The sequence below is a fragment of the Stigmatopora argus genome, chromosome 6, assembly GCF_051989625.1.
Source record: "Stigmatopora argus isolate UIUO_Sarg chromosome 6, RoL_Sarg_1.0, whole genome shotgun sequence".
Taxonomy (NCBI): Eukaryota; Metazoa; Chordata; class Actinopteri; order Syngnathiformes; family Syngnathidae; genus Stigmatopora; species Stigmatopora argus.
The window spans coordinates 8852311-8865534 of NC_135392.1; the positions used below are offsets into that span (position 1 = coordinate 8852311).

The following is a 13224-nucleotide window of genomic DNA, read 5'->3' on the forward strand; positions in this document are numbered from 1 at the left end:
AAAAGGAGAAAATAATTGGCAATAGTAAGACATATTCGGCCAATGATCAGCTATTTGGCTGTGTGGATGGACCCGATATAAGGACAAAATCCCCCCCCCCCCCCGATAGTGCCATGTTGACACCTCTCACGCATCACTTGTTTTAAAAGGTTCATGGAGAACATTCCTTGATGAAGAAAAGTTGAACAACTCGTGACCAAAAGCCAGTTTGTCTTCAGTGGATTGAAAGCGTTCATACAAAGCGTTCATCAGTATACAGAAGCGTTCGTAAGGGAAAAGACAGAAAGTTTCACGACCGTGGATCCTATTGCTACAGTTTAGGTTCTAAACATGAATAACTTGAATGGGTAGCAGCAGAGTCAACATCTCGGTCCACTCCTGTCCAGTGTCATACAGATGATAGTTGATTAAAGCTAATATTTATTTCTACAAGCAGTGAATGAGTGGCGGGTGCATACACAATGTTGGAATCGCAGCATCCAGTTCACATAGACGGACTTGGACGTGAGAATAAAATGTGTGATGAAGAACAACTGATAATTACAGAGTTTATGAGCCTCTACTCAGTTTCTTCATGCCGCCTGCCTGGGTGTCATGAATCAATATCCAAACCAATTATGCCATCAAAGTGTAGCAGGACGGCAAGTTGCGGTTGGAAGTTAACCGACCCAGCCGTCCCAAATCTGCCCCCTGTCAAGAAAACAAAGCAAATCAATAAGTGACTTGTTCTATTCAGTCCACAGCAGGTCTCCAGTTGTGGTCTGTCCCTGCTAAGAAGATGTGGAAATTAACAAAATGATCATTCCTAGACACGGGGGGTAAATACGCAGCATGAGATTTAAATGGATGACAAAAGAGCAGCTTTAAATGTTTCCAAAGAAGGTAAAGACAGTCAGGAGAGGATGTATTTGCTCATATGACCCAATTCAAAAGTGTGGATGGAGGGCGGAGTTTGTGCGGAGCTATTGGAAAATTTATCTGACGTCCCTCGAGTGCACTGAATTTTCCTTATGGGGCTGCAAAAGATATTAAGGAGAGGAAAAAAAAAATGTAGTGATAATAGCATGTCCAAAATGCATTAGCACAGACATGGTAAATCAATACTAACGTAGGTGTATTATGCTTTGCTGAAAGCTTTTGGCCTTAATTGGTTTGACCAATCAGAATGAACCTTGAATTTGCATTGCCATCCACCCAGCACGAGACTATGTACATTAGATTTTAATTTATTAAGTTTAAAAAAAAACACAAGATAGTTATTAGTTTAGCCTCAATTACAGTGATTCAGGTGAGTGTAGATACAATATTGTATTTATACTATTTAAATTATTTCATAATTTACTTATTACTGTAAATAAACAAGTGTTTTGACTTACAAGCTTTGTCAAAGAATAAACTAAACTGTCATAAAAGTACACACTGTATAATATTTGTGGGAACCAGTAGTATGACAACTATGTACCAGTTGACATCTGCTTGCAATAAGTACTACAAGTGAAGCGATTGATTACTAACAATTTCTAAAGTTATGAGTTTATTGAACCCCACTGCAGTATAGTTTCGTGCCAAGTGCGACATTTGATCTAATTCATAATCATATCAAATATGGCCTTAAAATATAAATTGCCAAATTAGAAATAATAACAACTGTTGTTGTCAACTTGTGTAGTATTTAGTGTACAGAAATATACAAGAGTTGAAAGTAGTGGTAGAAAAAAATATGTGACTAGTTAGATTGTTAAACTAGTGTATTTGTAGAATTTTCTTAGGAGTGAAGACGAGAGCATACTATTACGTACTCGTAAATGGAAAATTCAGGACACATGTAGGCTATCAAATAAACCTTCAGATGGTTTGCCATTGGAGCTTGGCGTGCGACAAGAGAACAGATGGCTTATGACAAACTCACAGCGATTTGGAGGACGGTTTCTTCACTTTTGGCCTCTTTCGACGATAAACTGGCCTGAAGCATGCACAGCACGATAATATGTGCGGAGCAAATGCATGTGGACAAACACACAGGTATAAACACACACGCACGCACGCACGCATGCACACAGAGACACACAAAAAAAGCAGAGATTAGAAATTACACTTGATTACAAGATGAAAGAGAGCCTAAACCTCAAGTTTCTTTGAATGCTTTGTTCCACGGTCAAAATGGTTGGAACTTCAGCAAAGTCATTTGAGCAGGAAAACAAGCAAAGACACTGGGGAAGCCAAAACCTCCCCAGGTTCTTATTGTAAAACTGAATTCCATCTGCGGCGTTTGTAAAAGTAATCAGGGGAAAGTATAGGGGGGAAAATACCTGTATTCACTAAAGTAGTTTCGTTCTTTGCCTCCTGAAAAGAAATAGAAGTCACATTAATCTCCCACTGACATGACTGGAGACACTACAATCAATCACGTTTGCCTTGAGGCCCTGGTCTGCTCACCCTTTTCAGGGTTGCACTGCTTATGTCCCTTGCAACCTCGTAATTCCATGAGCTGCTGATGCATTGAATTCAAAGCGTTGCGGTCGAGGCTGCTGACAGCATTCATCAGCTGCAGGAATAATCCAAATGTATACTTTAGCTCAAGTCGACATTATTTCTAACAATAAATATGGAAATTCTGATTGAATGGAATACCTGGTAAGGGTCCGTGTTGAGGTCAAAATACTCCAGAAAACCCGTGGCAAACTCACAAAACAGGAAGTTGTGCGTGTCATTGATGGTCCTCAGGCACCAGTAGGTATTGTTGTTGGCACTCGTGCAGGCACAAAATGGCCCCACTGAGGGACGGAGGGCGTTAGACAGGTGGAAAACGGAAATCACTACTATTGTTTTCATCAGATAAACATAGGCCAACTTTCCGAACAAATCAGAAGTTTATGCGATCATGTTTTTTTCCATTCTTCATTTTCCATACCACATATCCTCACAACGGGGTGCTAGAGCCTATCCCAGCTAGACACTAGGCGGGGGACACCCTGAAATGGTGGCCGAGGGGCAAGTTAGAGTGTTCTACCAGCCTACGCTGCATGTTTTGGGGACGTGGGAGGAAACCGGAGTACCCAGAAAAAACCCACGCAATCCCAGGGAGAAGATGTACACTCACACAGTGAGGACCCCCCTGACACCCAACCCTCGATCACAGGACTTTGGGGCCACTTCATTTAAAAATAGTTCAGGAAAAAATGTGGAATCAAAGTTATCATTAAATAATAAGTGTCAGTGAATGAAAAACCAAAAACTCAGTAAAGAGGAGAAAGTTAGTGGAAAGCAATAGTGCAATGTCTCACTTGTCCAGAAGGGAGCAGTCTGCCAGTGATGGTTGTCATGGGTGAAGCAAGTAAGACCCGGCATGCTGCAAGTGTCATTGTTCTGGAGCCTTTTCAGGAATTTCCGGAGTTTCTTCCTCCGCTTCTGCTCCTTTTGTAGCCACTGAGTCTTCTGCTTTGGCATTCTGAATAAAAGAAAATTACAACTTAAAAAAAAAAACACTCATGGGGCCCAGGTATCATATACAATGATTTGAACAGTACCTAAATGAATGCATGCGACTGGTGCTCTGCAAAATGTTGTCTTTATTTTTCAGCAAGGAACTGTAAAGACAATTTGGAAAATTGGATCAGCAAACATTCTTTAAAAACATTGCCGTTTCAACAAAAGGAATACTCCACAACATTTTATAATGATGCTTTTCTGGCTAAAAAATTTTCCATTGCCCAAATCAATAAACAATATACAATAAAGCGATTTTGATTTATTTTATTTTTACCTGGGAGTGTTACACTGACATTCTTCTGGTCGCACCTGTTTCAGGTGCCCTTTGACATCTCGCAAGTTCTTTATTTTGGTCTGCAACGTTTCAATCTAGCCAGAAAAATATAGCCCACCAAACAGAGTTACATAAAGTCTCAATTTCTGCATGTAACAATGCAATAAAAATGATCATACCTCATGCTCAATGTGCATTTTGTGGTCTTTCCACGCCTGCAGCGATTTATACAGGCCCCCGTCACATTTTACCGTGTCATTCATTAGAATTGAACATCTGTCAAGAGTATGTGAGTACATCCAAGATATCAAGCCACGTGAATGAAGCCCTACCTCGTCACAGGTGCACGATACATATACATACATACCTATATGTGACCTTAAGGGCATCAGGTGGAGCCAGTTTGTTTTCAGTGTGGGGCCTGGCTGTGATTTCCATTCCACTGGACTCTTCAGCATCTTCTCCATGTGCCACTCTTCCACTTCTGTTCAAAGTCAAGCTGTTGTTCTGGAAGCCCGTGGGATGGTAGGACTCTTCCAGGTCCACCGCGTACATGTCTCCATCTAGCTCAAAGGACACAGAGCGGGCCCAACGCTTTCTTGAGGCTGATTTGCTGGATTTGATCTCTGAAAAAGAGCAGACAATGGATTTGACCTCTGTGAAAAAAAGGCTTTTAAAATGCATGACAGATTATAGAACACAAATATATGTTATGTCATGGTATGACCACTCGATGGCATCAGAGAAACATCCTTTTTGTTGACAAAAATACTCATTTGAGTAAGACTGGTGGGCAAATCAGGGACATTGCATCTATATAAGCTTTCTGATTCAATAAGAGCCACATGATAGAGAGTTGGGAAAAACGTACTCTTTTTTGTGAGCAGTTTCTTTCGCTGCAAGGTGGGTGTTTTAAAGGCCACGTTGTCGCAGTTGCAGCTGTCCGCACTGGGTGAAGAGAACAGCTGGGGGCCACCTCTGGCCATCAGAGCTTGCATTCGTGGAGCGTAGAGACTTGCCATGCCCTTGCACTTATATAGTCTTAATTTGCCATTCGGGTCCTCCACGCACTGCCACTTCTGAATTCAAGAAAATGAATGTTGTTGAATCATGTTAAAATAATAACCAAAATGAATAGCTAACCCTTTGTAGGAGACTCATTCAAAGGCTACGATATTTTAAAAATAAATTGACAGTGTTATTGGAGACCACCGCACATGTATTTCTGTTTTTATACTTTTACTGTGATTAATTTATTATAAAATTGTCTATTTTTTATTGTATTCAGTCCTAACACATATTTACAAAAAATATAATAGTGATTGAAAAAAATATATACTCTTAATATTTAATCAAATAGTTGACCAGATATTAATATTGTGTCCTACATGACCCAAAATATCCACCTATAAACAAACACAAAGCATTCATTCCCACATACAATTTCAACCAGCTGTACAATTCCCCCTATCATCTAGTCTTTTGTCAACTAGATTCCCACAGAATTCTAAATGCAACAAAGCACAAGATACCTGTCCTGGCTGTTGACAGGAAGTCTGGTACTCTGCCTTCTGGCAAAGCTCCCTCACTCGTTGGTATTTTGGCAGGAAGTTCTCCTCTTGAGCCATTTCCTTCCCATCGGCCCTTTTGTGCAGAGGCTTTCTGCAAGAACAGGGAATTAATCATAGGCTAGACCACCGGCAAGATTGGGATGAAGAGCCTGATGTCAGCAGACATGTTGCCAAAGTCACAATAAAACATACCCTCTCTCCACAAGGAAGGAATCTCTCCAGGTTTTGCCTTTTCGATTTAAATTAAATCTGGTGGAAAGGGAGAACAAGTGTAATCAGCACTTAAACCGAGAGTAAAAACATATACAGTAGTTTCAACTACTAAAATGTGTAGATACACAGGCTCCCTCAAACAAAAGATTCATTTACTACTCAAATCTTATATATATATATATATATATATATATATATATATATATATATATATATATATATATATATATATATATATATATATATATACATACATATATATATATATATACATATATATATATATATATATATATATATATATATATATATATATTCCACATATTTAGGGCAGTTCAGTTACATTTTGTCTTCACTACCACTACTACTACTGCTGCTGCTACTACTAGAATAGACGTGCATTGGGTTATAGTCAATTATTCATTTTCAAACATTCATTCATAAATAACAGGGTTCCTCAAACTATTCCACAAAGGGGCATAGTTGGTGTAGGATTTCATTCCAACCAAACAAGATGGCATCTTTTTACCAATCTGGTGTCTTAGTTAATTATAGTTTGGTGCTGCTTTTTCCCCCTTCTTTTTAGCAGGAACCTCGTTGGTTAAACTGTCTGCACTGGATCGATTGGAACAAAAACCAGGACCCACAGTGGTTCTTAAGGACCGGTTTGGTGACCCCTAAAATATTCATTGGACTAGTAAGGGCCCCAACTAGATTTTTCACCATATATTTAAAAACACTCAAGATATTCATTATAGGTATTTAAATACTTTGTCACTAAATATGCAAAAAAATGTATTTTAAAATGTGTGACTTGGTGTAAACAATTTGAGAACCACTCAACTACATTACACTACATACAGTATTTCCACATTTAACACTTGTTAAACATTTAGTAGCCTAGTAATTTCCAGAAAAAAATACAAATAAACCTGTTTTGTACACCATCAGAGCTAATAAAATGGGATTGCTGGGTACTATTTTGTTAAAACCTGAGGCTATTATAAACCTTAGGGGTTGGGATAAACATCATTATTAAATAAACGAATTACTTTTAATTAGATTCTTACTCTCGCCTTCAGGGTTAGCATGCCGGCATTACATTTTATTCTGTGTTTATCACCATATTCCAGATAGAGCCTCAAGAAAGCATTGTGGACCTCCAATAAAACATACTGTGAGTAGCAATCTTCAAATTACTTTTAATCTAGAGATGGAAAAATCATAATGATCACCTGTTCACTGGTTTGTCCGTGTCCAGCAGTTTAAGGATCGACTTTCCATCCATTTCTGCAGGGACATCAACACCAGCCATTTCCAGCAGAGTTGGTGCCAAGTCAATATTCAGGACGAGATGGGGGTTACTGCAGCAACCAAACAAAAGCATGTATACTTCAATTGGGTTTCTAAAGCCCCCTAAATCCACTGTCATTACACCAAATTGATAGCATATCCCAACTTACATGGCACCTTGCTCCACATTGGGCCCTCGGACGTAGAAGGGAACCCGGATATCAAACTCATAAGGCATTGATTTGCCTTTTACCAGACCAAATTGGCCGATATGGTAGCCGTGGTCGGATGTGTAGATGATGTAGGTGTTATCCACTTCACCTGTCTCCACCAACATGTTGTACATCTATAAAGGGATATATTCCACTCAATACTTTCAAATAAAAGGCAACTGCCTGGCAATTCAACTGTGTCAGTGAATACATTAAAAAAAGGTCTCGATTAGAACAAGCACAGCTCTCTCAGGACCTGCAACATTGGGATATAAGGTACTATATTTTTTTTTTTCTGTGTCTGTGATGGACTGTGTCCGTTTCTTGTTTTGGTTTTCCTTGCCAAAGCCTGGCAAGGTTGTTTACTAGGCCTCCTACCTTCTCCATACTGTCATCCACAGACAAAAGGGTCTGCATCCTTCTGCGTTGTAGCATGTTCGTGAATTGCATGTGCACAGGCCTCATCGGTCCAGTGTAACGGAGGATCCAGTGTTTGTCCGGGTTAGGAGCGTAGTTGTAGCTTGGAGTTCTAAAAAGACAACAGAAAAAAATGCTTTACTGGCAAAAAATAAAATCATCAATCATTATTTTGCTGGAGATAGTAGCATATCACATTTTTAGTTTCCTGCCCTAATTTTATTCTGAGCTGTAAAAGTTGATGCAATGGATTTGATTTAATAAAGTGGGGGGGAAAACTCTACCATCCAGGGAAATGGTAAATCATGAATTCTGGCCATAATGTTGGGTAACTCTTTCTGAACCGCTGCACTGAAATCCAACTTTAACGGTAAAGTGATACTGTGCCTTAGGCAATACTCCCACTCCATTTCTCTTTTAGATAGGGTTTTCTGGTTTGTTGTACAGTGGAAAACTTCTCTTTACTTTTATGTGAGAGTTAAGAATGGTAATGTGGTTATACGAAAAAGACGAGTTTGATACCTGAGGCTACGCTATTTACAGTGATAGACAATCATCCACCTGAATTGGGAGCCTCTCCCAGTTCAACCAAATTGGACATCTATCGCTGTCAATGCCATACGGTGAGTGACTATCCAACCAAAAGATAAACTTGCTTGGCAATTCAAATTCTTCTCTATGAATAAAAGCTTCCACTGAGAGTGTTGGACCTTAAATTCCACTGTGCAGCACACCAAGGTTTCTCTAATGACCTTTGTCGATTTCTGCTGACCTTTTTCTTTCCAAAGTAGCAGAAAAGATGTTAATTCAATGCTAAACTGGAGGCACCGCCGAACATGTAAAATGCAAAACAGTGTAGTAATCAATAGTGTTGCACACAGTGAGCACAGTTTGATCAATATCTTCTACAAATCACACAGACGCTCAATTATTTGGAAAGCAACAATCCTAAATCAAGGCCATCTAAGAAGCAAATAAATTTAATCTTTTAAATAGGATCGATTAAAGCAAATAAACACTAATGTCTTTGTGCTTTAATTCACAGTAGCGAATGTAATGTAGTGTGAACAAGCTGGAGAAAGCTGAGAAAGTTCATCAAGAGAGCACAACAGAAAATCACTGCCTCTCCCTCTCCCAACATAGTAGACGAGAACAAGTGGGAGACAAGAGAGAAATAGAGCCAAGCAAGCAAGCCATGCTGAAAAACTTAACCCAAGGGATGACCATGCATGGAGAAAGTGCAATTATAAGTTTGTATGAAGGCACTGGGACCAGATTTACAAATATTCACTTCCTAAAGCCTGTGTGGCACAGGTTAATGATGCTGGAGGGAGTAGATTCATCAAGAAAATGGGGCGTTAGAAGAAGAGAAGGGATAGCATGCGCACTCTAATTACTGGTCCTGAATTTGTCTCGAGAGGCCAATATCGGACCCCTCTATTAGCCAGAAGCACTGCGTGTCGCAAAGACAAAGACCCGGGTGTTCTGTAGGGGTGTCTGTCATCATTAGCTCTGCGTTACATTGTCAACATCCACGTCTCCCGTTGATGATTGCTGGCAAAAATGGAACAAATTAGCAGGGTTCATTAACAGCAGCCCCACGGTTGTCCAAAATACGCGCATCAAAGAAATTAGAGCAAAGCGCTGGCTGCGCTCAGAAGACGCCGGTCTGCCAACGTGCTGCGAGCGGACGGTGATAACGTTGATAAGTGATCATTGAATTTGTGATTAAATTATTGTGGAGATGAAATGCTGCTTGATTATGAAGATGACTAATGAGAACGTAAATAGCTATGGATGTAAAAATGTGAAAATTGATCTTGGTGCTTGTCAGTCAAGATTAATTAGGCAATACCTTGGCAGAAATAGATGCGCGCACAGTAAAATCCAAGTGAAAATGAGGTGTGAATCGCAACGGTTATTCTGGTTCTCACATGTGCTGCGAAGCGTTGGGGAAGGCGGAGCTATACTGCGGGGCAGAATCCTCTGGGCCGTGAGGGGCAACGTGGCTCAAAACCATCATGACAGGACGGTTAGGGTACATCCGCCTGGACATCCGAAAGTAGTTGATGCTGTCATTGGTGATGACGTCTGTTAGGTAATCCTGTAAAGCAAGGACATGTGAGTCAACAGCACCCGGTCCACTTGTCTAGTGTTATTGAACCCGATTGGCCGTCTAACACGTCACATCAGACCAAACAAGAGGAGATATATGTACAGCCAGTCGTCGACTTATGCAAGTTATGTCAGGTCAACTTTACGACCGCAGAAGTTGTGAAGCATGATTCGTGACAGTGCAGTGTTGTTTACAATCGTTATTTGCATCTTAAAAGCAGCTTCAGTTTCTAACTACTTTCTAACGGTTGCCAGATCACAAAAGACTCCAAATCAATCACACCATCAATAAAACCAACTCAAATCAGCGGGGAAAAACAATACTGATACGGAAATATTGATTGTATTTTCCTGTTTATCTGCTCAGACACACTAAGTCATAATTAGGTCATATATTTAAATATTTTTGTATCAATATCCCCACTTTTTCATAAGCATTTTCATCCAGCTAGGTGCTTTGAATATAAAACACAATGAAAGTACACTAAGCTCCCATGTGGCACGTCAACATTTTTCCATCCTATAATGACACTAAGTTTTACCATTCTATGTCCAAGCAGCTGAGCAGAAAAAAGGCAATTAATCGTGACAGCATGGGTATTACTCACTTACGATGGCCACTTTGTGAAAATACAGGCTTTTAGTTATGTTTTCACTCCACAATTACACATCAGAAAAAAATGTATTCAGTGTTTTTCAATACATGAAACAAGATTATTTGCACATAATGCATGTGATGTCTGTGTCAAACCTGATGACTGGATGTAGTAGTTTCATAAAGAAATGTTTTTGGGTGGATTTGTTTAATCAGAATTGTACGGGTACCTTTGAATAGTCGCCGCTGTGCTTCTCTCGTACTCCATTCCGGCAGAGCGTGTAGTTGTAAAAGCGCGAGTTCTTCACTAGGGCCACCCACTCCCTCCAGCCCGGGGGCACATAGGAGCCGTTATACTCGTTGAGATACTTTCCAAAGAAAGCTAATTATTAAAGCAGAAAGAACACAATATTAGCAGATAGCAAACTGAATGAATCCATTTTTCTTTTTCAACATTCACCAGTCCTGTATCCAGAGTCGTTGAGGTGTACGGCGAAGGTGTGCGGTTCGTGGTGGGCCTGCCACGAGGGTGAGGAGCAGTTTTCGTTATTGGTGTAGGTGTGATGGTTGTGGACGTACTTCCCAGTCAGGATGGACGAGCGGGATGGGCAGCACATCGGCGTGGTAGAGAACGCGTTGGAGAAATGTGTTCCACCTTTCTCCATGATGTGCCGAGTTTTGTTCATGGCCTGCATTGAGCCTGAGGGGAAAGAAGAAAAACAAAGTGGGAATAACATTCGGAGCAAGAATTTAGTAAGCTAAAGAACCAAAAAGGGAGTAAAGGGTTAGAAAGCGAAAAATACCAACGCCTCAAGGCGGACTGAGGAAGGTGTGCGCATAGATGAAGGAATAAATCTTTTGGGTAAAGTGTGACCCAGTCGGACTCCTGTGTAGTAAAAGCTTTTCAAGCTGATGGTAATTGTTTGGAGAAACAGATGCTTGACCATAAATTCCTGCTTTTGAATAGGACTTTTCTCAGTAGCCATCAGTGGAGGACAAAGGATGTCACCAAGGCTATTATGCAGCCACTCCAATCCAATCCCAACTAAAGAACTTAAGTGGGTAGGGAGATGGCTAGCGTTTGGCATCTTAACAATGATCGGCGTACGTAGGCAGCCCGCATTCGTGCCAGCGATGGAGTGGATGGCAAAGGGAGCCCATGACTTTGACTAAGCCACTTGTTATGGTGCCAGGGGGCCGCAGCCGGCCAACTTTCTCGTTCCGGAACCAAAAATCTTTTTCATGGGAGATGCGCACAAACAGATGGATGACGACAGTCGACGGAATAATAGTCTTCTTACCCAGCTCGATATCCTGATCGTCCGTGAGGACCAGAATGATGTTTGGCCGAATGTTGCGGACTTGCCGGTCCCGCTGCAGTCGAGATCTCGTGCGATATCCAGAGAGATAACCGGAGCCCCGCACCACGGGAAGGACTCCTCCGAAGAGGGCGAGGAGCAGGAGGAAGAGGAGAAGCCGAACGGAAAGCCTCGGCTCTGCCATCACGCTTTTCGCTTTTTCGCTTTCACCTCAGCCACAGTGTGCTCCGCTACCTCCCACGACCTGTGAGACCAGGCCCAGATTGAAAATGATATACAGTACATAACACCCACTCATACACACACGCAGAAAGTGGGTGAAGAGCAGATGCAAGCCTTATACATACGGGCTGCTCTTCCATAGAAATGCATTCGTTTGAGCTGAGCTCAGCTCATTAATCAATCATTAATGATGCATTAGAGCGGTGTCATTGGCTTGGTGTAATGATCTCTGGGGATGAACACATGGCTGTAAGGAGGGGGCTAATGGGCCTGGGCTGGGGGCCAGCTTGGCCTTAGCCACCCTGTGAGAGGGTGAGGGAGGAATGGATGGGGAAGACAGGTGAAAGATCCACTCAAAAGGAAAATGGGATGAGAGGGGAAAGAGGACAGAGGTCAATACTAAGCAATATTACGAGAAGGAAGAAGAATCCGAAAGGAATGTCAGATCATTTTCATAGTTTGGCTTGGCCTGCCACTTACACGTGCGATTTATGTATTATTTTTCCATTTTTTCTTAATACTGACAGAAGCTGGAATATAGATGGGCCCTGTTCCTTCGTATTTAACAGGGTTGTTCAGAAGTAATACTGAATAAATTATGAAAACTATCATTCGTTGGAAGTTAGAGTGAATTTGACAATTGGTCAACATGTTATGTTATGCATGAAAATTCTCACATTTTTTTTACAGGCTGAAAGCCTGTTGTAAAGGACATGCACGCTCTTCATCACAGCTTTTAGCCTGTAGTGAAATGTTGAAAAATTGTTCTTTCTAGTCCACATTTTTGGCGTTGAGTTTGTGGGTGATATTTCATTCATATCTACCCTAATTGGAGTTCAACAATATTGATTGCAGTACATTCAAGGCTAAAGTACTAGTAATAAAGTGTACCTTTCAAACAACGATCATGATAATGTCCAACGATATTCACCCTAGCATTTTACAGAAACCTATCTATCAAAAGCATCCCTCTGCATGCGGTATTTTTAAACACTCGACAGTAAACACTGGCCTTTAATAACATGGTTGCTAATGTTACATGTACAAACCCTATAGAATAAAGAAAATAATGATAGAATGCAACACCCGATACCAATTATTGGGCTGGGAAGCAGAACTAATATGCTGCAATAATGTGTTTATCTAATGACACTATCAAAGCAGACAGACACGCTAGTGACCAGAATCGTAAACAGTTTTCTAGCAGCCAAAGTATGTCCGCTGAGACGCTCGACTGTCAGCAAGAGGTAAGTGTGTGTATGTAACCACATCAAGGATGTGGCCAGAACAAATCTTGTCTGCAGATGCAGACAATAACAACACTTGTGTCCGGTGGGAATCGTACTCTTCCTTTACTGCAACGTAACTGGAATATATCCTGGCAGTGTGCAGCTGAGTAAAGAAAGGCATGTCAGCCACATTAAGTGGCATGTCACATGGACAAAAAGTTTGGGGTGTGTACAGCATTAAAAATGGCGTCAAATATCAAAACATTCTGTTTTCC

The 13224-nt window shown here is 40.9% G+C and overlaps 1 protein-coding gene across 6 annotated transcripts in view; it reads right to left on the bottom strand.

The window, feature by feature from the left end:
* Positions 1-99: 99 nt before the first annotated feature.
* sulf2a (sulfatase 2a) overlaps positions 100-13224 on the bottom strand; it is a 48606-nt gene continuing 35481 nt past the window's right edge. For 5 of the 6 annotated variants that reach the window (XM_077602625.1, XM_077602627.1, XM_077602624.1 and 2 more), the window contains 20 exons: positions 11481-11742; positions 10640-10879; positions 10410-10561; positions 9404-9573; positions 7431-7581; positions 7011-7186; positions 6783-6911; positions 5527-5583; positions 5296-5425; positions 4635-4842; positions 4131-4389; positions 3943-4039; positions 3764-3858; positions 3528-3587; positions 3285-3448; positions 2632-2774; positions 2437-2545; positions 2310-2343; positions 1910-1963; positions 100-690 (listed from right to left, as the gene is read on the bottom strand). In XM_077602625.1, the coding sequence (XP_077458751.1) occupies positions 660-690; positions 1910-1963; positions 2310-2343; positions 2437-2545; positions 2632-2774; positions 3285-3448; positions 3528-3587; positions 3764-3858; positions 3943-4039; positions 4131-4389; positions 4635-4842; positions 5296-5425; positions 5527-5583; positions 6783-6911; positions 7011-7186; positions 7431-7581; positions 9404-9573; positions 10410-10561; positions 10640-10879; positions 11481-11682 (2661 nt within the window). In that variant the 5' untranslated portion in view covers positions 11683-11742 and the 3' untranslated portion in view covers positions 100-659. The remainder of the gene's footprint in view (positions 691-1909; positions 1964-2309; positions 2344-2436; positions 2546-2631; positions 2775-3284; positions 3449-3527; positions 3588-3763; positions 3859-3942; positions 4040-4130; positions 4390-4634; positions 4843-5295; positions 5426-5526; positions 5584-6782; positions 6912-7010; positions 7187-7430; positions 7582-9403; positions 9574-10409; positions 10562-10639; positions 10880-11480; positions 11743-13224) is intronic. The other variant, XM_077602628.1, reaches the window with a different exon arrangement.